The sequence below is a fragment of the Protopterus annectens genome, chromosome 9.part0 (assembly GCF_019279795.1).
Source record: "Protopterus annectens isolate FY-2018-M chromosome 9.part0, PAN1.0, whole genome shotgun sequence".
In the NCBI taxonomy this organism is placed as follows: Eukaryota; Metazoa; Chordata; order Ceratodontiformes; family Protopteridae; genus Protopterus; species Protopterus annectens.
The window spans coordinates 1,193,644,918-1,193,671,009 of NC_056743.1; the positions used below are offsets into that span (position 1 = coordinate 1,193,644,918).

The 26,092-nt window shown below is 45.2% G+C and overlaps 1 protein-coding gene across 1 annotated transcript in view; it reads right to left on the reverse strand.

Moving 5' to 3' along the window:
* The window catches only part of ZDHHC5 (zinc finger DHHC-type palmitoyltransferase 5), a 1,362,456-nt gene that overhangs the window by 573,358 nt on the left and 763,006 nt on the right, over window positions 1-26,092 (reverse strand). Inside the window, 1 exon segment of the mRNA XM_044084108.1 lies at window positions 21,763-21,895. Coding sequence (XP_043940043.1) covers window positions 21,763-21,895 — 133 coding nt within the window.

Sequence of the window (26,092 nt, forward strand, 5' to 3'; positions counted from 1 at the left end):
AGAGTTATGGAGGGCTTGCAACGTTAAAAGCACTGATCTCATTTCTAGGACATTTATGTGCAGGTGGCTCTCGAAAGGTTGCCAAGTGCCATGGACCATCCTGCCCTGAAAATGCCCTCCCCACCCAATCAGGGAGGCATCCGATGTCACCGTGGTGACCGGGGGAGGAGGAACAAAAGGTCTGCCCTGATGGACTTGAGGGGACAATATCCACCAGGACAGATGACTTTTGCAAGTTCGAGTTATCATGATCTTGTGGTGCATGGGGAGTTGCTGAAAGGACCATTGGGTAAACAGCATCCACTGAAGAAGACGCATGTGAAAACGCGCAAGGGGAAGAAGTGTTATGGCGGCTGCCATAAGACCCAATACTTTCAGGACATACCTGGCCTGAATTTTGTCGCACTGAAGAAGAACCTGAACATGATTTTGAATATCTAAGACTCTTTGGTCTGTTAACTTTGCTGAAAGTTGTACGGTGTTCAAGTTGGTGCCTATGAAGGTAATAGACTGACAAGGCGACAAGGCAGACTTTTCGAAATTTATAGAGATACCTAGCCCTCTGCAAATGTGAATGGTGTAAGTTCTGGCTTGGAGCAGTTGATGCCTGGTGGTGGCAGTGAGGAGCCAGTCATCTAGATATGGAAACACCTGGAATCCTTGCTGTCTCAGGTGAGCCGTAACCGCTGCCATACATTTGGTGAACACTCTGGGGGCTGTAGTGAGACCAAAGGGCAGGGCTCTGAATTGGTAGTGACTGGCCCCAGCAAGCGGAGAAACCTTCTGGAGTGCCTGTGAATTTTGATGTGATAGTACGCATCCTGAAGGTCCACTGAGCACATCCAATTGTCCTTGCCCAGAAAGGGCAGAATGGACTGAAGCATGACCATCCGGAATCTTGTTCTCTTTACAAACTTGTTTAGTTTGCTGAGATCTAGTATTGGTCTCCAGTCCCCTGTCTTTTTCGGTACCAAAAAGAAACTTGAGTAGATTCCGGATCCTATTAGGTCTGCTGGGACTGGCTGGATGGCTCTTTTCGCTAGCAGCTTTGATATTTCTGATACTGCTAGTTCCCTTAGACCGGGTGGAACGTCTGGAAGGGTTCCCGTTTGCTGAATTGGGGTTTTGATAAAGGGAATTTTGTAACCCTCGGATATAATCGACTGTACACATTTGTCTTGAGTAAGGGAAAGCCAGGCTATTGGGTACAGCGACAATCTTCCCCCGATTCCCCCGACTGCCTCCGAAGGTGGACAATCAGGCAACATCTCAGGGATGCTGGAAGGGTTTGTCAGAGAGAGTCTCCCTGCTACCCTGGTTCTGCGGACCCCCTCTGCCCCTAGGGCGGCATCTGTTGTTGTTACCCCCTCTGACTCTGGGGGTAAATTGACCTCTTGCGTCAGGCGTGACTCCTTGAGATTTGCGGAACCACATTTTTCCACCCTTCTGACCCTTAGGGTATGGTCTTGAAGGGGTGGAGAAACGGACTCCTATGGCAGAAAGAGTCTTGCCATCTTGTTCGCATCTGGTCAAGGTGTCTCACTTGAGGTCCGAACAAAGCCGAACAATCAAAAGCGAAATTTGTGAAGGACACCTTGAAAGGATCCGCAAAATTACACAGCAGCATCCAGGCATGACGCCTTAAGGCCACTCCTGTGCCTGCGGCCCTACTCGCTCCATCGGGTGCATATGAAATTAGACGCATGGAGGAGTTAATAACCGAGTTCAGGGTTCCGAGCTGTGAGTTTATTTTATCCTGGGACCCAGCAGCTGATGGATCCTGTAAGACTTCTCCCAACTCTTTGAGAATATCTCTCTGAAGGCGGGTGAAGTGACAAGTAATTCAGCGACCGCATGGCAAAGGTCGCTGAAGAAAACATCCGCTTACCGTACCTATCCATGGTCCTAGAATCCTTATTAGGAGGATGGATAGGTACTGAAGGATCAGCTAGTTCCTTTTTGGTGGCTGCAGCCACCACCATGGCATCTGCTGGTACACCTTTAGTTAGGAATTGCTTGTCAACTGGTGCTGTGATGAATTTTGATGGCCTCCGAGGGGTGGATTCCACCGAATCCAGGGCCAACCATGCCTTCCGAGCCACCACTTCCATAAGGGGGTCGAAAGGCGGAGACACCCAGGAGGTGGAGGGTCGAGAACCAAACGCCTCCAGGTACACAGACATCCTCGGAAGGATTTAGGGAAGACCAGTTCCCCCTCAGCTTTAGGATTTCTAGGATGTCTGAGAAAGAGATATCCTCAGAGGGGGACTTTGGGGATCACTCCGACTCATCCAAGTCGGTGTCAGATGTAATGGACTCCGGGGAGTCCACATGCTTCCTCTTACATGTCCTCTACTGAGGCTCCTGACAGGTCAGGAGAAGCCTCGGAAGAGGAAGAAATTCCCAGTGGGGAAACCTGAGGTGTTGGATCTCTGGGTCCGGGAGCAAGAGAGTGGGAAGAGACATCAGCAGGCACTATAGTGGGAGGAGCTGATGGAGCTGACCGTTGACTATGCCCTGGGGCTAGTACGCTCCTCATCACTTCGAAGGCTCCCCTATCAGAAAGGCCAGAGAGCCCCCGCTCCAAAGAGGTAGGAACCCCAGGCTGCACCGACAGGGAAGGCTCAGAAGCCGATGTCGGGGCCGAACTCACCAGCGCCGACGCTCCGAGAGGGAGAATGGGGTCGGACAATGGTCCGATGTCACTCGCCCCCTCGGAGCCGACGAGAGAGAGATCAGGTGCCCGGATCCGTCCAATGAAGGTATCAAGGAGGAGATCGGAGCGGAAGACGAAGGAGCTGAAGGGGGAGGTATCGGCTCCGATGCCACAACAGTCACGGCTCCGAGGAGCTCCGCCTCCGAACTCTGTGGGAGAGTCGAAGGAGGAAATTTAGGTGGAGTCGTAATAGCTACCGTCTGATGAGACTGGCTAGAGATCATCTGGGCCAATGCTTGAGACTTTAACAGCCTGCTTACCACTCTCTCAAGGTCATGATCTGAAAGTCTGGAGGACCGAGAAGATTGGCTCCGATGGCTCTGCTCCGAGAGCAAGGGAGACCTCAGAGCCGAATGGATGGACTCCAATGAAGGGGATCTTGACCTCTTCTAAGATGGAGCCAACAGAGCCGAGGACATGTCGGCTCTAGCCGGAGCCGACAGTGAAAGCATGGGCTCAGAGGTGTCGGCACCGAGTGGTGCAGAGACCGGAATCTGTGACTCAAAAGGATCGGCTCCAGCCGGAGCCGATCTAGGCACAGACAAGAAGCCAGCAGCCGAAGGCTTAGTAGTTGCAGCCGACGGTTTTGCTGGTTTCGAGGGCCTCCCCGACGCCGACTTAGTCAGGGAGCCCTCGGGCTTTAACAAGCCCCTCAATATAAGTTTGTTCCTGCGCTCCTGCAGGACTCTTGGACTGAATGCATGGCATACTGAACAAGAGTCCTGCAGGTGCAGGGGTCCCAGGCAGTAAACACAAGAAGTGTGACCGTCTGTCGGAGACATTTTCTGACAGCACGAGTCACACTTCTTAAAGCCTGAGACCTTAACCTCTTTAGGTTCCTTCGACATGTGTCGAGGGTTCTCAAAAGTAACAAAAACAACAAAAACACACACACATACACTCTTAAATTATAAATTAACAATAAATTGTTAATAGGGATACTGACACACCCAAACACTCACAGGATCCCTAAGAAAAATTAGGAAAGGGGCAGGCTTAAGGCCTAACCTAAGTGGAAGGGTGGGATATAAGGAATAAAGAGGGAAGGTATATAAAGTAATAAAGTTAAGGGTAGTTACTAAGAAAGAAATAACTATAAATTAACTCAAAAAGGGAGACTGAACTATCAATCTGAAAGACTTACCAGGAGCCGGTAAAAACACACCTCGCAAGCGAAAGTGGCAAACGAGATCTGGGGAGTTATTGCCTAGCATCATGGGAAATAGGGTTGCCTAGAGCCAGTAAAATTAGCTCTTGAGCTTTAGTAAGTGGCCGAGTCGGAGTCGAGGATCGGCTCCGAACCCATCCAGCAAGAATGAAGGTGAGACTGACAACTTAACATTGCACTTTTAGCAACATAAACTTTACCTTCATCTAAAAGCAAATACACCACAAAGGCTTTAGAGTATAATGAAGGAAAGAGAAGTTATAGAAAGGGGGGGTGGTGGGTGGGTAACCCGGACTGCAACAGTGAATACACTCTAACATCTACATTTATGGTAAGTGTACACTGTACTATGTTCTTCGTGTTTCACTGTTGCAGTCATTACATTTGAGTAGAATCCCAAAGCTATGGATGGGAGGATGGAACTAAATAGCATTAGGAGCGGCTATAAGGCCCTGAAGAACTGCAGTGGCAAAGCCTGCCATGGATTTAAAAAAGAGAGGCAAATGATAATGCTTTGTGAAGGTATGAACAGAGCTCCAAGCAGCAGCTTCTAGAATGTCTGTGGTTGGAACTCCTCTGAGAAAGGGTGCTGAGGTAGAGGCAGCTCTGGTGAAATGTGACCAGATTCCCTTGGGTACAGGTTTACCATGATGCAAGTAGCAGAAACGAATGCAGTGGCTTACCCACTTAGAAATAGTCTGCTTTGATATAGCCTTCCCCTCTGATCCTGAAGCAAATGCCACCAGTAGTTGCTCAGACTTTCTTAGAGATTTGGCCCCGTTTAAGTAGAATCTTAGTTGTGTACATCCAATGAATGCAGAATCCGCTCCCCCTTGTTCTGCGGATTTGGGTAAAAAGTTGGCAGGTGAATAGTTTGGTTAACAGCCACACTGGATACCACCTTAGGTATAAAGAAAGGACTGCCCTGAGGGACACCCTGTCCAGGTAAAATGTTATAAAAGGCTCCACAGTCATGAGAGCCTGTAGTTCTGAAACCCTTCTTGCTGAAGTGATTGCCAAAAGAAAAGCAGTTTTCCAAGATAAAAACTTTATATCCGCAGTAGCTGCTGGTTCAAAAAGAGGCAGGGTGAGTTTTTCCAGCACACAATTGAGGTCCCATGCACGGGTTGGTGATCTTCTGGGAAGCCTTAAATTTGTGGCCCCTCTAAGATACTGTTTTAGCAGAGGATGAGAAAAGATGGGAGGCTCCGTGTTGTAATGAGCAGAGATGGCAGAGGCATGGATTTTTATTGAAGAGAAGGGTAGGCCCTTGTTAAGCATCTCAGTCAAGTATTGTAAAATCTGAGGGATATTTGGTTTTGCTGTGTCCATTCCTTGTGCTTGGTTCCAAGCACAGAATCTCTTCCATTTATCAGCATAAGACTTTCTAGTACAAGGCCTTCTGGCTTCCAAAATGACATCCATAACAGATTTACTGAGAGGTGTTTGAATAATTACATGATCAGCCATGCTGCAAGGTTCAGAGTTTAGAGCTGAATGTACAGAATTTGATTGTTCTGCTGAGACAGTAGATGAGGTATTTGAGGCAAGTTCCAAGGAGGGAGTTGAGACATATTCCTTAGAATTGGGTACCAGTGCTGGTGAAGCCAGTCCAGAGCAATTAGGATCATTTTTGGTTTTTCCTGTATGACCTTTATTAAGACCTTGGAGAGAAGAGGCAGAGGGGGGAAAGGTGTAGACTGCCAGGTGTTTTCCAACTGAAGGATAGGGCATCCACTTTCCATGCTTGTCTGTGATTATTGTGCAGAATTTGTCCAGTTGATAATTTTGGGGGGAGGCAAATAGATCTATGTCTGGGATCCCCCATTTCTGTGTTACCATGCTGAAGACTTGTGGATCCAGTTCCCACTCGTGCGGGTCCATAAGATTTCTTCTTAGGTCGTCTGCCAGAGTATTTTGTTTTCCTTGCAGGAAATGAGCTTGAAGATGTATTTGGTAAGACAAGGCTGTGTTCCACAATGCCATGGCTAGTCTGCAAAGAGGGTAGGAATGTGTACCCCCCTGCTTATGTACCATATAACCGTGGTGTTGTCCGTCTTTATCAGTAGTTGTCCTGGATGAAGTAAGTCCTTGAAGGCTGTCAGGGCATTCTGAACAGCTAGCATCTCTTTCTGGTTGACATGCACATGCATTTGTTTTGGGCTCCATATGCCCTGAATACATCTCCCTGCCAGGTGGGCCCCCCAAGCATAGTCTGATGTGTCCTGTAGTTAGGGTTTGGGTGGCAGGGGGTAGAGTGAATGTCAGTCCCTTGTTATGGTGGCATGGCTCTGCCCACCAAAGAAACTCCTGTTGTAGGCAGGGAATGAGAGGAATCATTGTTTCCAGACTGTGACAATGCTGATTCCATAAACTTTTTAGGTACCACTGAAGTTTCCTCATATGCAGTCTTGCATATGGAATTAGTAGAATGCAGGATGCTAAGAATCCCAAAGCCTGCAGAATTTGTCTTGCAGATAACTAGGTTTTTGTTGCAATCTGTTTGAAGTATATAGTCAGTTGCCTTTGTTTGTCTGGCGTAAGGTAACCATCTGGGCAGCTGTATTCAAGCTTGCACCCAGGAATGTAATTTTTTGACAGGGTACCAGTTGTGATTTCTTTTAATTTACTTTGTACCCTAGGCATGGCATGTTAAAAGCCTTTTTACAAATGTCAGATGTTGAAGAATTAGAAGTTATGTACCTACCATAACATTCCATGTTAGTTGTCTTCTCTCGCCTTCTTTCTTGCTGGATGGGTTCGGAGCCGATCCTCGGCTCCGCTTTACTGCTTTAGCTCGAGAACTCCTTTTACCAGCTCGAGGCAACCCTATATCCCATGATGCAAGGCGGAACTACCTCAGATCTCGTTTGGCAGCTAACTGACCCTGCTAAAGACTATCCTAACATAATTAGGAACCATGGTTCCTAAAAGAAGTCCTCATAACCATGCTCCAGAGGAAGCAATCTAATAGGAACTCTCAAGATCTGTCCAGGCCAGGGGAAGGAGGGAGGCAGAAAGAAGCAGAGAAGACAACTAACATGGAACGTTATGGTAGGTACATAACTTCTAAATGTTAAGTTGTCAATCTCGCCTTCATTCTTGCTGGATGGGACAGCGCCCTAGCACCTGTATCCCGGGTGGCTCAATGGAACAGACTCTTGAGAACTGTGGAACCAAAACTGGCCCTATCTCTGGAGGCCAAATCCAACTTGTAATGACACACAAAGGTATGAGGCGTGGCCCAAGTAGCTGCTGCACAAATAGTGTCAATGGGAAGTCTATCCTGAAAGGCTACAGAAGTGGATAGACTCCTGGTCGAATGTGCTTTTGGCTTGGAAGATAGTTGTTTGCCCCTGAGAGAGTACACATAGGAAATGGTGGAAGTCAACCACCTAGATAAGGTCACTTTAGAAACTGGAAGACCTAACCTGTTTTCTACATAGGAGACAAACAATTGGTCTGATTTTCTAATTTGTTTAGTCCTATGCAAGTAGTACCTGAGCTGACTATGGACATCCAAAAAGTGCAGCTTCTGTTCAGCTCTGTCAGAATAGTTAGGAAAGAAAACTGGTAGATCTATAGATTGGTTAATATTGGTTTGAGATACAACCTTGGAAAGAAAGGAAGGGTTAGTTCTTAACGAAACCCTATCCTTATGAAAAAACAGATAAGGTGAACGAATACAGAGGGCCTGAATCTCAGAAACTCTTCTTGCAGAAGTAACAGCCAGTAAAAATATAGTTTTCCACGTCAATAACTTCAAAGAACATGTAGCAGACGGTTCGAAAGGAGGTAGAATTAGGGATGCCAACATTAAGTTTAGATCCCATTGCGGAGGAGGATGTTTCACAGGCGGTTTTAGGAGAAAAACTCCTCTCAAAAGGCCTTGCATAACCTATGAGACATGATGTTATTGTCATGCAAGCCAACATGATACTTGGAAATAGCAGCCAGTTGTACTTTGACTGTAGATGGCGAGGATCCTGAATGAAAAACCTCCGCCAGGAAATCCAAAACAGAATGTATAGGAGCAGTAAAAGGATCAATATTTCTGGCGTTTGCCCAAATTGAAAAGCCGCCACTTGTTAGCATAAATAGTTCTAGTGGACGACTTCAAAGAAGACACTAAAATGTCTCTGACTGAGTCAGAAATCATTGGTAGCCTGGCTAGGGAAGGAAGTGGAGCAACCAAGCAGTGAGGTTGAGAGAATGAATGGCCCGGTGCTGCTGACCCGACTGGTGGATCAAAGATCCGGAACTGGGTCCAGATGCCAGGGCTGCACCAGAAGATGACTATGTAGAGACGGAAACCAAATTTGTCGAGGCCAATATGGAGCAATGAGGATCAATTTGGCTCTCAAAGCGGTGGCTTTCTGAATGACTTGTGGAATCAATGGAAAGGGAGGAAAAGCATAAAGAAGTCCCCGAGGCCAATCCTGGGTTAGAGAGTCTCTCAAGGGTTGGCCTGGAAGGAAATAGTGTGAAGTAATCTGGGCACTTGCTGTTTTGAGGGGTAGCAAAAGATCGCAACAAGGAGTGCCCCACTTCAGAAAAATCTGATCCACTACAGATTGATTGAGAGACCATTCGTGAGGCATCAGAATAGATCTGCTTAGCCTGTCCGCCAATAGGTTGGACCTGCCGGGGATGTGCGTTGCTATCAGAAACCGCTGAGAAGAGATCGCCCATTGCCAAAGTCTGAGAGCTTCTCGATATAACGGATAGGACCTGGTTCCGCCCTGTTTGTTGATGTACCAGACCACGGACATGTTGTCCGTTTGTACTGCAATAGTCCCCGTGGGAAGAAAGTCGTCGAGGGCTTGCAACGTTAAAAGCACTGCTCTCATCTCCAGGACATTTATGTGCAGATGGTATTCTATGGGTTGCCACGTCCCATGGACCATCCTGCCCTGATAATGCCCCCCCCCCACCCGATCAGAGAGGCATCCGTGGTGACGGTGGCAACTGGAGGAGGGGGAATAAAGGGTCGGCCCTGATGAAGAAGAGGGGAAGATATCCACCATCGTAGATGAGCCCTGCGACTGTGTTACCAAGATTTCGTGTCTCATAGGGAGATTGTGGTACGACCACTGCGTGAATAACATCCACTGCAGGAGACGCATGTGGAAGCGAGCCAGTGGAAGAAGAACAATGGCCGCAGCCATTAGGCCTAGAACTTTCAAGACAAACCTGGCTCTGATCTTGTTGCTTTGTAACAGAAGCTGAACAAATTTTGGATGTCCAGAATCCTTTGATCTGTTAGCCTGGCTAACATTTTGTGTATTTAACTCTGCCTATAAAGGTGATAGATTGGCAAGGCAGCAGAGAGGATTTTTCAAATTTACGAAATTCCCAGTTTCTTGCAAAGCTGTAGGGTGTAGTCTCTGGACCAAGAAGCTGATGCTTGGTGGTGGCGGAGAGGAGCCAGTCGTCCAAATAAGGAAACACCTGGAATCCTCGACGTCTCAGGTGAGCTGTGACCACTGCCATGCATTTGGTGAACACTCTGGGGGCTGAAGTGAGGCCAAAGGGCAGTGCTCTGAATTGGTAATGACTGGCTCCCAGCCGGCGGAGAAACCTTCTGGAGCGTCTGTGAATCTTTATGTGATAGTACGCATCCTGAAGGTCTATAGAGCACATCCAGTTGTCCTTGCCCAGAAAGGGCAGAATGGATTGCAGCGTGACCATCCGAATCTTGCCTTCATGACAGACTTGTTTAGTCTGCTTAGGTCTAGTATCGGTCTCCAATCTCCGTCCTTTGGGGACCAAAAGAATCTTGAGTAGAAGCCGGATCCTACTTGGTCTGCCGGCACTGTCTGGATGGCTCTTTTTCCAGGAGTTTTGAAACCTCCTGTCTTGCCAAATCCTTTGACCGGGTGAGATGTCTGGAAGGGATTGTAGAGGTCGGGAAACCTTTTGAAGGGGATTTTGTAACCCTCGGATATGATCGACTGTACCCACTTCTCTTGGGATAGAGATTGCCAGGCTACTGGGTACAGTGAAATTCTTCCCCCGACTGCCTCCAAGGGTGGACAGTCGGGCAACACCTCAGGGATGCTGCAAGCTCTTCTCAGGAAGTGATTCCCTGTTGCCCTGGTTCTGAGGACCCCTGCCTCTAGGGCGTCTATTATTGTTACCCCTCTGCCTCTGGGGGTAAACTGACCACGTGTGTCCGTGTAGCTCCTTGGGCTTTTGGAACCACATCTTCCCCTTCTGACTCTTGGGATAAGGTCTAGAAGGAGTGGAAAACTGGACTCCAACGGCAGAAAGAGTTTTACCGTCCTGCTCACATCTGGTCAAAGTATCCTTCACCTGAGGTCCGAACAAAGCCGAACCATCAAAGGGGGTGTTGGTGAAGGGCCTTAAAGGGGTCCATAAAATTACACAGCCGCATCCAGGCTTGGCGTCTAAGAGCAACACCTGTGCCTGCGGCCCTGCTCGCTCCATCGGCCGCATAAGATATGAGCCGCATGGAGGAGTTAGATATGGAATTCAGGATAGCAAGCTGTGAGGCAATCTTTTCCTGAGCCCCAGCAGCAGAAGGATCCTGGACTACTTCTCCCAGTTCCTTGAGAATATCTCGTTGAAGCCTGGTGAAGTGACAAAGGTAATTCAGCGAGCATAGCAAAGGTCGCTGAAGAAAACATCCGCTTTCCATACCTGTCCATGGTCCTAGAATCCTTATTAGGAGGATGGACAGGTACTGAAGGATCCGCCAGTTCCTTCTTAGTGGCGCCGCCACCACCATAGCATCCACAGAGACACCTTTGGAAAGGAACTGTTTATCCGAAGGGGCCGTGATGAACTTGGATGGTCTCCTGGGGACAGGTTCCACAGAATATGGAGCATGCGCCTTCGAGCCACTACCTGCATGAGTGGGTCGAAGGCGGAGACACCCAGGAGGTGGAGGGTCGGGATCCAAAAGCCTCCAGGTATACCGACTCATCCTCGGAGGGGTCAATGGAGGGCCAATTCCCCCTCTGTTAGAGGAGCTCAAGGATGTCTGAAAAGGAGACATCCTCAGAGGGGGACCGGGGAACCCTCCGACTCATCTAAGTCGGTATCAGATGTAGTAGACTGGGAGTCTGTGTGTTTCCTCTTACCGTCCTCTTCCGAGGGGTGCCCCTACAGGGTCAGGAGAAACCTCGGAAGAGGAGGAAATTCCCAGAGGGGAAACCTGGGGCGATGGATCCCTGGGCCTGAGAGCAAGAGGCTGGCAAGAGGCATCTGCAGGCACTGATGAGGAAGGAGCTAGAGGGACGGACCGCTGACCTGGCTCTGAGGCCAGGACACTCCTCATCACCTCAAAGGCTCCTCTCCCGGAGACCAGAACACACCCGCTCGAAGAGACAGGAATGGTCGGCTCCAAAGAGAGAGAAGGCTCGAGGCGATGTCGGTGCCGAGCTTACCAGAGCGAAGCCCGAGAGGGAGAGCGGGTCGGACAAGGGTCCGATGCCACTAGCCCTCGGAGCCGACAATGGAAACCGACGACCGCCTCCTTCCAAGGAAGGTCTCAAGCAAGAGATCGGAGCCGAGGCACGGAGCCGAAGGATGTATCGGCTCGCATGAAACAGTCGCTGTCCCAAGAGCTCGGCTCCGAACTCTGGTGTGGAGTCGGAGGAGGAAGCTCAATGATAGGGGTTATAGCCGCAGTCTGTTGTGACGGGCTATGGAGCATTTGGGCCAGTGCCTGAGACTTCAACAGCCTGCTTACCACCCCCTCGGAGTCGTGGTCAGGCAGCCTGGAAGATCTCGAAGACCGGCTCCGATGGCTCCGCTCCGATAAAAGAGGAGACCCGGGCAGTGAATACTCATAATAGAAGGACCGGGATCTCTTATGGGTGAAACCATCGGAGCCGGTCCCTTGAACTCCAGATGGAGCCGAGGATATCTCGGCTCCGATGCTGATAAGTGTCGGCTCCAGCGAGCCGACAAGGCCACAGTAGTCAGGGTATCGGAGCCGGCCGGCCGAACCCACTACTTTAGAAGAAACAGTATCGACTCCAGCGGAGCCGATGTCGGCTCGACGGGCGAAGCCACCGGAGGAGGCTTGGACACTGTAGCCTGAGCCTCGGGTGGCTTATGAGGTTTTCCTGACTTAGGAGGAGAACCTTCAGGTTTAAGTAAACCTCGGAGGATAAGTTTGTTCCTCCTTTCCTGCAGGACTCTCTGGCTAAAAGCATGACACAACGCACAGGAGTCCTGCAGGTGCAAAGGCCCCAGGCAATACACACAAGAAGTGTGACCGTCTGTCAGGGACATTTTCTGACAGCACTGGTCACACTTCTTGAAGCCTGAGACCTTGCCTTCTCTAGACATCCTAAAAAGGATGGACACAAACAGTCCCCACAAACACACAACTTAATCCCTACACAAACACACAGGAAGGGATAACCAAGGGGGAACTAGGCCTGACTAAACTACTGTAACTTAAACTTATAAAAGTTTACAAAAGGACTGAAAAAGAGGGAAAGGGTGGGCTGTAACTAGATTACAGACTGAACTGACGCTCAAAAAAGGGAAAATAAACTCCTAACTACACTTTTCTTATTTTACTAAGAAAAACTCACCTCAGCTGGCAAAGGAGACCTCTTTCGCTAAGTGGCAAACGAGATCTGAGGTAGTTCCGCCTTGCATCATGGGATATAGGGTTGCCTCGAGCTGGTAAAAGGAGTTCTCGAGCTAAAGCAAGTGCCGAGTCGGAGCCGAGGATCGGCTCCGAACCCATCCAGCAAGAATGAAGGCGAGATTGGCAACTTAACATTGTCATTGTTTTCTGCTTGAGACAGTCGTCCAAGTAAGGACAAATTTGTATGCTTCTTTGTCTGTAAAATGCAATTACTGGTGCCAGGCACTTTGTAAAGACCCTGGGCGCAGTAGATAAGCCAAAGGGCAGTGCAGAGAATTGGTAATGCATAAAACCTGCCTTGAAGCGGAGGTATCTTCTGCACGATTCCCTTACTGGGATATGCAGGTATGCCTCAAGTCTAGAGTCACTAACCAAGCGTTATTGCCCAGCATAGGCAGCAGCTGTTGTAAAGTCAGCATTTTGAATTTTGGAATGTCCAGGAACATGTTCAAAATTGATAAGTCCAGTATTGGACGCCAGGCATTGTCTTTTCTGGGTACCAGGAACAGCCTTGAATAAAAACCTTGTCCTTTTTCCTGTTCTGGCACTGGCCGAATAGCCCCCATATCCATGAGGGATGTAACTTGTTTCTGAGCCTCTGCCCATTGATTTAGTGGTAGATCTGGCCAACCGTTTGGAATTGGCAAAGTATGGAAATTAAATCTGTACCCTTGGGATACTATTAATACCCACTTGTCCTGGGTAATTAACTGCCAATTTTGAGCATGAAGTGCTAATTTTCCCCCCAAGGGGGCTGCCAAAAGATAAGTGCTTGGTGATGGTAGAGTTAAGTCATTGAGACTGCTTACTGTAGAGCTGTGCTTTGTTTCCTCCAGATTTGGAGGTGGAGGCACCCCATTGCTTTGACCTGTAAGAACCCTGTGATTGGTATCTAGAGCCTTTTGAGCGCCTGGATTTGCCTTGTGAGGCTCTGTTAGACACAGGAAAGGACCAATTTTTAGTAGGCCAGTGCCTACTGAATCTAGGAGGCTGCACTTGTAAGAAATGTTTTACAGTTTGCATAGATTTAAGCTTGGTCTTCCATTTTCTTTAAAACCTCTTCTGCCTAATTACCAGATTATCATGCTGTAAAGGAGCATCCAACAATTTAGCTTTAACATGATCAGGCAGATTTTGCTCCTTGAGCCAGGCATGCCTTCTAATCACAGATCCAGTAACTGCGGCACTGCAAGAGGCCTCCAAGGAATCAAAACCACATTGCAAAGTATGCTTTCCAACCTGTTCTGCTGCATGCAATAATTCCTGTAATTCTTTATTTTCCACACAATCAGAAATCAACATCATTTTCTGTTTCAATAGGCCCATAACATGCTGTTGACATTTAAGCATATGAAACTGGCAGTTTGGGGACCGCCTGACGGCAGAGAACCCATATGTGATTACTGCTGCTGTATGCACGATGAACATCATGCTGTTGACATTTAAGCATATGAAACTGGCAGTTTAAGGCCATAATTGCCAAGGTTGCAGATGTATAAACCTTCTTTCCCTATCTATCCAGCGCCCTGGAATCTCTATCAGAGGGGGTAGGATTTTTGGCTGTAGAGGCCTTTACACCTTTGGGACCCTGTGAGAGAGTTTCAGGATCAGCAGCAGGATTTTTGAATAGAAATTTGTGGGAGTCAGGAACCGTGTAATATCTGTCTGGCTTACTAGGAGCCGGAGGTAGGGAATCAGAAGCCATGCTTGATTCCGAAAACACTTCATCAACAATGTCTAATACAGGAGGTATAGCCAAAGGCCTATGCTGAGGAAGAAGGAGGAAATCCCTAAGCCTCTTTTTTGATTCAGAGAAACCCTGACTCTCCCAATGAAAATGTTCCCTTAAAGTAAGCAAGGTTTCTCCAAAAGAATAATCCTCAGGAGGAGATGCAGATGAGATGGATTCTTCTGCATCTAAATCCTCAAAGGGTGGTACAGAAAATTCCTGATCAGAAGAGGAATCAGAAGAAACAGAAACTTGATCTGAAGATTCATAATCAGTGCCTTGCCTAGGCCTCTTAGCAGGGGGGAGTTGGGAACCCCTGATCAGGGTAATTAAGTCCTCAGCCATTTTGATCATCTGTTTTTTTGGCATAGGGGCCTGAGCACGTGGCTCATGCGTCGGTTTTTTAGACTTAGAAGTTGTTTTTGATTTTGTTTTTGAAGCTGGCGTCGGTTTTATATAAAAATGTTGAGGTCTGAAAACACCCTCAGAAGCTGGTGCCTGCTCAGCGGCTCCGGCCCCATCCAAGGGAGAGACATCCGCGGGTTCAATACTCTGAGAATCTCGCGGCATACTGGACTCTGCATGGGTCTCTGTAGAGGCCTGCAACTCAAAAGTAGCGGGTATCAGGGGCTGCAAAAGCACCTCACTGAGTACCGGCGAACCAGCGACTGGCTTAGGAGAAGCTTTGTCATTGGTTTTGGACCTCGATGGTCTCTCTCTGTCTTTTTCTTTGCATTTTTTGTGAACTTCGGTAGTCGGATTGCTATCCGACGACATTTCAGGGTAATTAAATCTGGATCCAAAATATTCTGAAGCAAAAATATACCGACGCTTAATAGTGTGCTGGTTAAATCTAGCACAAAACCAACAGCAAGGCACGTTATGATCTGGGCCTAGGCAAGGAATACAGTACAAATGAAAACCCTTATGAGGTATTTGCTTCCAACAAGTAATGCAATTATTAACTTTTACTGCCATCGGTAAGGAGCAAGAAAAATTTTCCCCAACGGGGTACTTAGCTTTAATTGAAGACTTCGGTTCTGAAACTCTAATGCGAAAATTTCAGGAGTCGGCCGACCGGCACTTGCAAACTGCTTCTGCTTCGGGCACTGCGCGGCAAGAAAGACTGAATAAAATGGCATCGGTTGTATGTTTTATACCCCTGATGACCTGACGTCATGGAAAAGGAGACAGCAACCAACGCAGGACCCAAGACTTTGTTATTCAGGCCGACTGAGGGCAACCTGCCAGCAGATTACCCAAATATAATGACTGCAACAGTGAAACATGAAGAACATCTGAATTTGGAGACAGAATTTTCCAGAAACACATCAACAACTTCCAACACAGGGGGAATAGCAAGAGGCTTATGTTGAGGTAAATCCAGAAATTCCCTAATCCGTTTCTTGGATTGGGGATAATCCTGACTTTCCCATTTAAAATGTTCTCTGAGGGTATTTAAAGTATCACCAAAAGAGAAATCCTCTGGAGGAGAAGACGAAGGGATGGACTCCTCTGCATCTGAATCCTCAAAAGGAGAAAAAGCCTGAGAAAATTCCTCTTCATCAGCAGAAATGCAGGAAGAAACAGAACCTGAGCAGGACAAAACCTCAGGAGAAACATCCCTACTCCTCTTAGGAGGAGGCTGAGAACCCCTAATAAGAGTCAACAAACCATTAGCCATTTTAACCATTTGGGATTGAGGGGAACGAGAAGCAGCTGGAACCTGCCTTTTCACAGGCTTACGAATGGAAGATTTACCTGCAAGCCTGAAGGACTCGGGAGGCCTGGCAACCACTGAAAATGCAGCAGAGGTTGAAGGAAGAAGTTTGCTGTCAAAACGCAAAATGGAGGCCTCGGACACCGGAGTCAGCTTAGCGGCTCCGGCTCCAGCAGAAGAGGCAACTGACAACAGGTCAGAAGGCAAAACAGAGGCCGAAGGCCTAAGGGACTCGGACTCAGTCAAGGCCTGCGGTTGTACATCTGTGGACTGCAAAGGAGTCTCACTGGCTACCGCCTAATGCCCAACTTAACCTCATCCGAGGACTTAGTTTTCAGAGGCCTGTCATGGTCCTTTATCCTTTCGTTTCTTCAGAACATTTGAAGCCTGAAGACTGGCAGACACCATATCAACGAACTAAGGCCAAACTCCAAAATGCCTAGCCAAAATCTTAGCCCGATGACAGATAGTACGCGGATTAAAGGAGGCACAGAGATCACAGTTGGGAATGTCGTGGTCAAGGCCTAAACAAATAATGCAACAGGAATGAAAATCTCTATGGGAATCTGCTTTCCACAGGTAAGGTAATTAACTTTTTCTGACATTCGTTAAAGCAAGAAAAGAGGATCCCCAATGGCGTACTTAGCTCTTGTAGTCGGACTGCCGACCAGCACTCGTGCATGAAAAACTTCTGCTTTGGGCTCCGCGGCAAGGAAGACTGAGTAAGTGACGCTGGCTGCCTCCTTTTGTATTGGATGCCTAACGTCCTTTACAACTGATGGCAACCATCATTTTTACTTACCTTTGGTATTCTGGCCGACTGAGGGCTACCGGGAGCCGAATCACCCATTTGTTAGGACTGCAACAGTGAAACACGAACATCTGGAGGAACAGCAGAGGACCTAGGATACTCCATTTGCAGAAGCTCATAGTACCTCTTCAGAACATGAGACACCTGAGCAAAGTCCCATTTGAAAAATGACAACATTTTGGAAACAGTATCATTAAATGAAATCTCCTCAAAAGGAGAGTCAAGACTTACAGACTCTTCTTCCTCAGAACAATAGGCAAGTGGCACAGGAATCTTGGAGGAATAAGTCAGGGACTTTTCCTCAGAATCAACATCCTCCTCAGAAGAAAAATCCTGCTCCCTGGGCCTCTTAACAGCACAAGACTGGTGAGAGTAGGAACAGAAACATCCTGTTGAGGCTTGCGAGTCATAAGGGCATTAAACAAGCCTTGAGTGAAGTTCTGCCATTCACCCTGAAGATCTTTTGAAGCACGTAAAGTATGTTTAGATTTTTGCATCTTTTTAAGTGGGACGTCAGCCTTGAAAAATTTTGGCGGCTCTGACCCCTGAAGGCACTGAATGGTCATTAGGACCTCTTCCCTACCTAAAATTTGAGGAACAGCCCTTTAATAATAACCAACCTCAGTTCCCCCTGTACATCAGGTCCATGCAGGCCTTTATAGCGGTCATGGTAGAGGAATCCTCCAGGCTTACACCAGCATCAAGAAAGACGTCCCATGGAGGTGGTATAGCTGAAGAATCAGGCCTAACCTTCTTGGCCTTTTACTTCATATACGGCTGGCCCTCAGGCCAGAAAGATCCTTCCATGGTATTCTTAGCCAACATTTAAGTCTTTGGATCTTAAGGTAAATTGCTAGAGAAGAATGTCGACTCCTCAAAGTCCCAGGGACAAAGGACTGCCAAATCTTGCAAGATGTACGATCATGTGAAGCGCCTAAACAGAACAAACATTGCTTCGGATGATCTTTATAGGGAATCTATCTCCTGAGCTGCCATTTCACCTTTCTGGATGACATAAAACCCAACAGCCAGAACAAGGCAAACGTAAGAAATAAAATAAAACATCAGGGCACTTATCTGAAAATGGTAGAACCAGCAGATGAACGAGTGTTCAAACAGATGATTGGAGATGGGGTTCGGACTGGTGGCAAAGAAATTCTGAGGATGGTACTCCCAGACGTCACCTTTATGCCCTACACCGTGCACGGGGAGTATAAGTGTGACACAAGGTGTACCCTTTACAATCAAAAGGCATATTGGTCAGAAGTTTGGCGCAGCTCTTGGCAGGGGATCCCTATTGTAAGGAACACTGCAACAGTGATAAGGAAGGACATCAATGATTTTGCCAAAGGTCAAATGAGTTTCTGTAGCCTGCAACAATTTTGCCAATGTCAGCCCATCCAATGCTGGGTGGGCAGCTGCTGGCCCCTATTACCTGTACCACAAAAGGCTGGGATAATATCAAACAGCCAATAATGGAGTCCAAGACCGAGTCAGCAGAGGGTGAAAAAGGCAACCTGTATTAGATGGTGCACTGCCATATGCCTGAAAGGCACTACAGAACCAACACAAGATATAAGAGAAGGATGGCCTGACAGGTACTAGTACTGGCCCCACTCCACTCCAGATGGGCTGACATAGGAAAATGTGAACTCTCAGGATTATTTACTTATTTATTTTTACAAACAAGAAACATCTTTAATGAATTATCACTTATGACACAGAAAATCATACACTTATTTAAATTAAAACAAACCATACTGACATTTTCAGCTGCAAACATCATACATCACTTATAATCTATGTAGTCACTGTCAAACATTACATAGTTCATTCAATTTCTGCCCTCCCTTTAACCTCTTTCTTCCTCCAAAACATTACTCTGCATGTACTGGTGATATTGTTTCCATAATTCCCATTTTTTCTATGTAACTTGTGACTACCCTTTCCTACTTCACTTCCAGTTCTTTTCTCTCAGTTAATATATTCACTACTACTAGTACAGTTGATTTAGATTCTAAGGTCCATCTATTAATTGCCTTTTTGGCAGACATCAGAATTAAACTCGGCAAGGCCTTACTATGTCTAGGCAATTTTGATTCTGTATCACAGCCCAAAAAATAATTTCCTTAGTTACACCAATTTGCTTACCCAGTATTTCTGACTGAAGTCTCATAGCACTTTGGAACCTGACAAAGAAGAACCCATCACCTACTTCATCTTCCCTTGTTCTAGTAAGTGACCAGGGAATAGTAATGCTTTAGATCAGTCAGGAAAATATAGTGAGATTAGTTAAATACTGTTTTCTGCATCTGTGAGAATCTATTCATCTGTTATTTTAATATCTCCTGTGACTGAAACTCTGCTGTTTATTGTAAATAGATATTTACTACTTTCATGTTCTTTTACTATTAAATATATTTAAACTTTTCATTGTGGCTGGTACTTTACAGAATATTTACATTTTTGAGAATACTCATTTATTTGGTGATTCTATGGCCATTCCTGAAAGCCTTACTGCATTGGTCAAAACACTACTATTTGCATTAATATTAATTCCACTCCGTATAATTGAGTACCCTTGTAAGAGTCTTGAGTAGCTGGCTTTGGAGTGTCTGGTGGCAGTAACTACATTATAGCCTGTGTAGAAGGGGGATAAGCTAGTAAATCTTTGCCAGCCTTTCCCAGGAGTGTGTGTATGAAAATCAAATCTGAGTATGTGTGTCAGCTGCTTGGAGCAGGGACAAGAAGCACTGGTTTCACAGAGAGGGTGCTGGAGGACTTGGCTTGGACACTTGGTTGAAGACTCAACTCTACAGCTGTGCTAGTGGGGAGTCTTAATGGGAACCTGGAGAGAGACAGAAATCCAGATCCCAGACAGCGCGTTTCCTGTGTGCTCTTAAGGGAAATTGCGCATGATGCAAAGAGCTGCATCTGGAAATACTGGGTGTATCCATTTTTGTTCCATGTGGCAGTCATGAGCATTCAGGCTCCTTTTATTACTGGCCTAGAGTGGGGACACCCCCCCACCCCCCACAGACACACTGCACTTTTCTAGGGTAGGCTCTCCTTCCTTTTTCCATCTGAGGCTGTGTATGCAGCACTACAACTTCTTTAGAGTTTTCTTTATTCGAGATCATGACAGTCGCCCTGCTAGACAGGGGTCCAGAGAAGTAAATATTGTGGGAAGAAATATCCAGGGAATTGTTATGGCTAGGCTTGCACAGGCCCTAGGGCCAATAGCCTAGTGCCAACCTATGAAGCTATAAGAGCTTCCTGAAGTACTCCTCTCTGCCCTTGCTGTTTCCTGGACTGGTGAGCAGACTGTTGCTGGCTTCACTTATGAATGGCATCTGCTTACTGCCATATTAATCTGTTACTGTCATGCAATCTGATATTGCTTCTTTGCGCCATTTATTTATTTTATTTATTTTTTTATTTTACATTTGCTAAATAACTTTCCAGAAACTGGTAGTGGTTCTAAGGCACCATGTTCTTTATCACTATAAATGCTATTTTAGCTTCTTTGGTAGCCACCCTATACTTCTTGACTTGGCCAGTCTTTTTTATCTCCTACACTCTTCTTTATTTTAGGATAACTTTCTGGACTTCTGCATTCTACCACCAGCTTTCCTTATGTACGTTACTTGTATACTTGGTCCTACTGCTTTATCTGCTCTATTGCCTCTGCACATGCTGTTTTGAGAAACTGCCATTCTGTCACCATCTACCTCCTTACCTTCCTGAAGTGCTACAGCCATGAGTACTTCCCTTAACTCCTATGCTTTGCCTTCAGTAAACTTCCAGGCCTTCAGCCTAGTCACCGTTGAGCTCTGATCCTTCTCTGACCCATGCCAGCATTTGATTGTGGCCACCAGTGGCTTATGTTAAAGACTGACTACTTTACTAGAGATGACACTGCAATCCCAGACTTGACCCTAATGCCCCTTTCCTTAAAAAAGATCAAGTTGCATGCTGACCACTTCTGTAAGTGATCTTACTGTTTCCATTGGTGAAACGTGTTGACCACCATTAAACTCTTCTGTCAGAGAGAAGTCTGGAATAGCCGGCCTCTCTATTCTAGTTTTCCGATCATGTGGACCCAGGTAAACCTCGTATCCTGTTCAGTCTCTGTCCAGATATGAGCATTCAAGGTCACCTGTCAATGTCAAGTCATTTTGTCCTGCTTTACATAATAGTTCCTGCAAGTGTTGCCCGAGTGCCCATGCCTCCTCACCTTTGCACCTCTGGTGGGTGCACAGACAGATTACAAAAACTGCACCATTTTTATACTGGAGTTTGACAGCCATGACTTAATCACTAATTCTGATGACATCCCTCACTACCTTTAGAAGACTCCCTCAACACAACTTAAACACCATTTCTAGTTTGTCTACCTCTCGAGAAGTGTACTCTGGGATTCAAGACCAAGATACTTCATTCTTCAGAAAACCTTTAAGAAAACAGCTGAACCACAAATTTTTATTAAAAGCTCTCGCTTTTTACTTATTTTTAATATAATTTGTATTCCGTTTTAAAGTTTTACTTTTACTTTGTCACGAATAAGCACGCATGTTACTGTACATTTATTAAGGTAGTGTGTCAAAATTAGTCTACCCACTGAATAAAGTAGGCTTTGGATATACTTGCTTACACAGTTAACCTTCAGTCAAATTTACAATGGACAACAGAAGGTCTTCCGTTCTAACACTGCATATATATTCAACCATTTTCTGTGGAGGCTTTGCTCCCTGTGCACCCATACAATTCACTATATTAAATGCACTACAACTGCATAATCAAGAAAGAGCAGACAACCTAACAGAAGCCTGTGGCACTTTTGTCAGCAGATTCACCCTCTAGCACCATGTAAGAAACCTTGATTTCAGTCTGACATTCTCTATAGAGACTGTTTCTGGGCAATTACTTAGCATGTTTCTAACCACAAGCAGAAAAATTCTGTGTACAAACATCTAGCAGACATACCTTGCTTCTCTTCAATTCTGTCTGGATGCCATTGTCCATGATCTTTACAGTGATGTGCCCATCAGAGATCTCTGGTTTCAAGAATGGAGGCTTGACCACTGCCACTTGCTCAGTCTTTGGTCGGCCAAGATACCTAACAAAAAGATAAAGAAAAAGATGGCATAGAGTGGAGTTAATAAGGAAAGGAGACACAAGTCAAGAAGAGATAGAGACAAAGGAAAATAGGTAAAAAGAAGTAAAATGTGAATAAAAGACCAAATAATGTTAAGCGCAAAGGTAAGCAATGAAGGAGACAGTGGAGGAGATGGACACAAAGGAAGAAAAGAAAAAATTATGTTAAATGCAATGTTAAGGAAGCGGACAGTATGGAATATGCACTCAGAGGAAGGAATGAGAAAGACAGCAAAAGAAATGTTCAGAATACACAGGAAACAACCATGTAGAAAGACAAGGCAGAAGAGAAGAGACAGATTAAGTGACACAGAGACGTTTAAGGAGAGATATAGGTAGCACAGGGGAAAAAAGAAAAAGGGGGAAAATCAGTTAATGAACTGTGCTTTTCAGTATACAAATGAAGGTAATCACTTTCTCTCAACTTGCAATATTATATTTCCACAGCAGAACTGACTACTTTGATACCTTATAACATGCTAAAAGAGGTACACAAATGCGATTGTACTTAAACTTTATATAAAAAAGCTGCACTGTAGACCATAAGCTATCTTTGTACTGTGGGCTGTACAACATTTAAGAAATTTGTACTGTTAAACACCTTCTGGCAATGTTAAAATGTGAATAGGAAGGCAATTCATTGCTACAAATTACTTCACTGTACTGGTCAGTTGTTCTTAACACAAGAAAAACAAAGCTGGCAAACATGGATTAAGTGGTCTTCCCAGCTAGCCCCTCCAACCCACTCCAAATGTACGCAAATACTGGGCTATATCCAATTTACAATTTTACCCAGACTGATGCCAAATCAGAATTACTTGGTCCACCTAGCATCTTCTCCACATGCCAGATATAGAGAAATAATGTACAACTTTACTATCCTTTTCACAACTCCAAAGGGTTTAATGTACTTAAAACAAGTTCTACTGGACACAACTGACATTTTAGCAGTGACCCAAAGGGTACATCAAGCTAAGTAACTCCACTGTTGTTAAAGACACAGCTGAAAAATGAGGAAATCCAGTTGAGGTTTTCAAGATACTTTCTAGGAAGTCTGCAGCCTTAACCATTTTATCCTGTACTAGTAGACATTCTACACCAGTCTTTCTTCAGCACAAGTTTTGAATGCTTTCAATTTTTTTAACCAACTCTACTAAAGCCCACAACCACTGCTCATGTGAAGCATTTTAATTTTATTCATAAGCCCTCCCCCTTTTATTTTTATTCTTCCTTCTACCATGAAAATAGCTTGCATTTACATGGACTTGTCAGGCATGTAATCTCTCCTGAATTTCCTGCAGGGCATAGTATCAAGATCTGTAAACCTACCCCTATCTCCTTTCGCACTCAATTTGGCTATTTTTCTGTGATGTCCCCATCAGAAGGAACAGCAAACTTTCTGTTTCTGCATTCTGTGGCAAGATGCACATCACTAAGATTCTGGTTAGCCCTTGAGCTCATCAGTTTGCCTGCAACCACTGAGTTAGTACATTCTTGCCAAGCAAGAAACCCAGTGGAGGAAACCTACAGTGTTAAGGGATATATAAACAGATACCTGCTTGACTTGCAAGGAAGTCCAAAACAGCACAGATAGAATGGCCAAATCATAGCAGGATGGCAAAAAAGTAATCATTGCCACCAAGTATGGGCCACTCACCTGAAATCCTTCCATATCATAGGATGACCATGGAGTCTTGTCCAATATTATAACTGGAGAAGTCTCCAAACACTAAGGAAGGTAGAAGTCAAAACACAGACATTAAGTGAAGGAACAGAAATCTGAGTCCTGATTAAATAAAGTCCCAAGAAAGGCTCAACTCCTATGGTCACATTCAAATAATTGGTGAAAGTATGAACTACTGATTAGGTCCGAGCACAAATTCATTCAATGACATTTTTAAAATAAGGAAAACTACACCCATTCTGGAGGGCATTTGACAGCAGCATTTACCATATGGCAGCTCTAAACCTGATGAGAAAAAAATGCAACTGTCAATCCACTTGGACAGGGGTTGCTAAGGAAATGACAGATCCCCTCTTCCCAGAGCAAAGGAAGCAATACAGTCTTCTGAAATTGTGCACTCCCTTCAAGTAGGAACTTAACTGGTGGCGAATGTTTATAATATGAAGGGCCACTTCTTTTCTGGTTTCTGTCCCCTGAAAGAAAACAAGATAAAACACTGACTTAAGGATAATTTTGACACCATTTCTGTAGGAAACGTGAGGCAGTCCTAAGGGTCACCAGATATCTGGGAAACACCAGTTAAGACTTCATAAAGACAAGGGCCCGAAACTCCGAGATACTGTGCACAAAAGTAACTAACACCTACTAAAGCACCTTTTGAGAGATGAACTTCAAAGGCATCAAACTTGCAAGACTGCAATGTTGGTGGGTGAGCCTGACCATCTTAAAATTCAAGTCTCGGAGATATTTTTTTTTAAAGAAAAAAAAAATGCAAAAGTCCTTTAAAAATGTGCATGACATCAGCCAATACTGGGTCACAATTCTACCCTCCACAATTTCATGATTGGCAGAAACAGCTGCAACATGCATCTTTGTACATGGAATGACTAAAGAACCAATCATACAGGTAACTGAAATACAAATGAAGTACCCACAATCTAACTGGGAATGTACAAGATATTGCTCTGACCAAATGGTAAATCTGTTACACTTGAGAATTATCTGCCAGGCTAGAGGACTTCTCAGCAGTTTCAACCACAAAAAAGTACTCCAGTAGGGAGATCCTGCAGAAGCAGCCAAATATCACTTTAAAGTTTTTGTAGTGCTTCTGAGGTCTGCTTTCAATGTAAAATGTTACCCAGAGAAAAGACTCCCCTTGGCTTGTAATGTGAAGTCTTCAAGGATCATTTGGAACTTGAGGACCTGGAAAGTACAGTTTTGTACCTACCATAAATGTAGATGTCCGATAGGCATGCATCTGCAGTCCTTACAAATGGGTTGTCCTGTCGTCAGGCAGCCCTTCGGTCGGCCGGATTCCAAAGTCTGGGTCTGGTCTCGGCTGATGTCGCACTTCACCCGACGTCATAGCTGCAGTTATTCGGGTATAAAGGTATCAGCCGACGCCATCTTCCTCAGTGTTTCTTGCCCCAGATGCTCTGGAAGGCTAAATTTGGATAATTGCAAAAGCTTCCAAATAAGAGAGAGCAAATAAAAATAAACATGTATATACATATATACAAACAGTAATAAACCAAACCACAAACTAAGTCCCAACAACCAAAAGGAAGAAAGCAGTAAGCACCGTGGTAGTCCAATGAACCTCTCCAAGCTGCAACTGTAGATAAATCCTTTATTGAACACGAACAACACAATAAGGTAAACGAAACACTGATAAATCAAACGCTTTCGCCTGCATAGATGTCAGGCTTTTTCAAGATGAAACAGCAGGGTAACCAAGTTCATTTAAATAGAGGCTTTCAGTGCTGATTGTTTCAATTAAACAATTACATTAATTCAATTAAATTAATTGAATTAAGTTGATTGAAATGCTTTAACCAACACCAAGATGTAAAATATACTTTGTTGAGATGGAAGCATGGTTGTGCACAATACTTTTGATTTCAAGCAAACAAATAAAAACATGTTAAAATACAAATGCGTAGATGTTGTCTGACAAGAGCTGTGAATACTATCTTATAATGTTAAATACTATCAGTACATTCTAAAGTCATTGAAAAAAACTTTCTTAGTTTAAATATTTTAAATATTATAAATAACATGGACAAATAAACAATGAAATCAGAGTGATGTGACAACTGTGTTTTTTTGTTTTAGTTTTTTTTAAATGAAACCTTCTAAGAACTGTGCTTTAAATCAAAAGTATTGTGCACAACCATGCTTCCATCTCAACAAAGTATATTTTACATCAATGGTTCATTGGACTACCACGGTGCTTACTGCATATATACAAACAAATACACCACAATAGATTCCCCCAGCTAGCTAGAAGATGGGTAAATACCCTAGGAGTACCTCAGAGGGGAAGGAGGGAGGGTAATCCTGACTGCAGATGCATGCCTATCGGACATCTACATTTATGGTAGGTACAAAACTGTACTATGTCCTTCAAGGATGCATCTGCAGTCCTTACAAATGGGTAGAATACCATAGCCAAACTGGGGGAGGAGGAGAAAT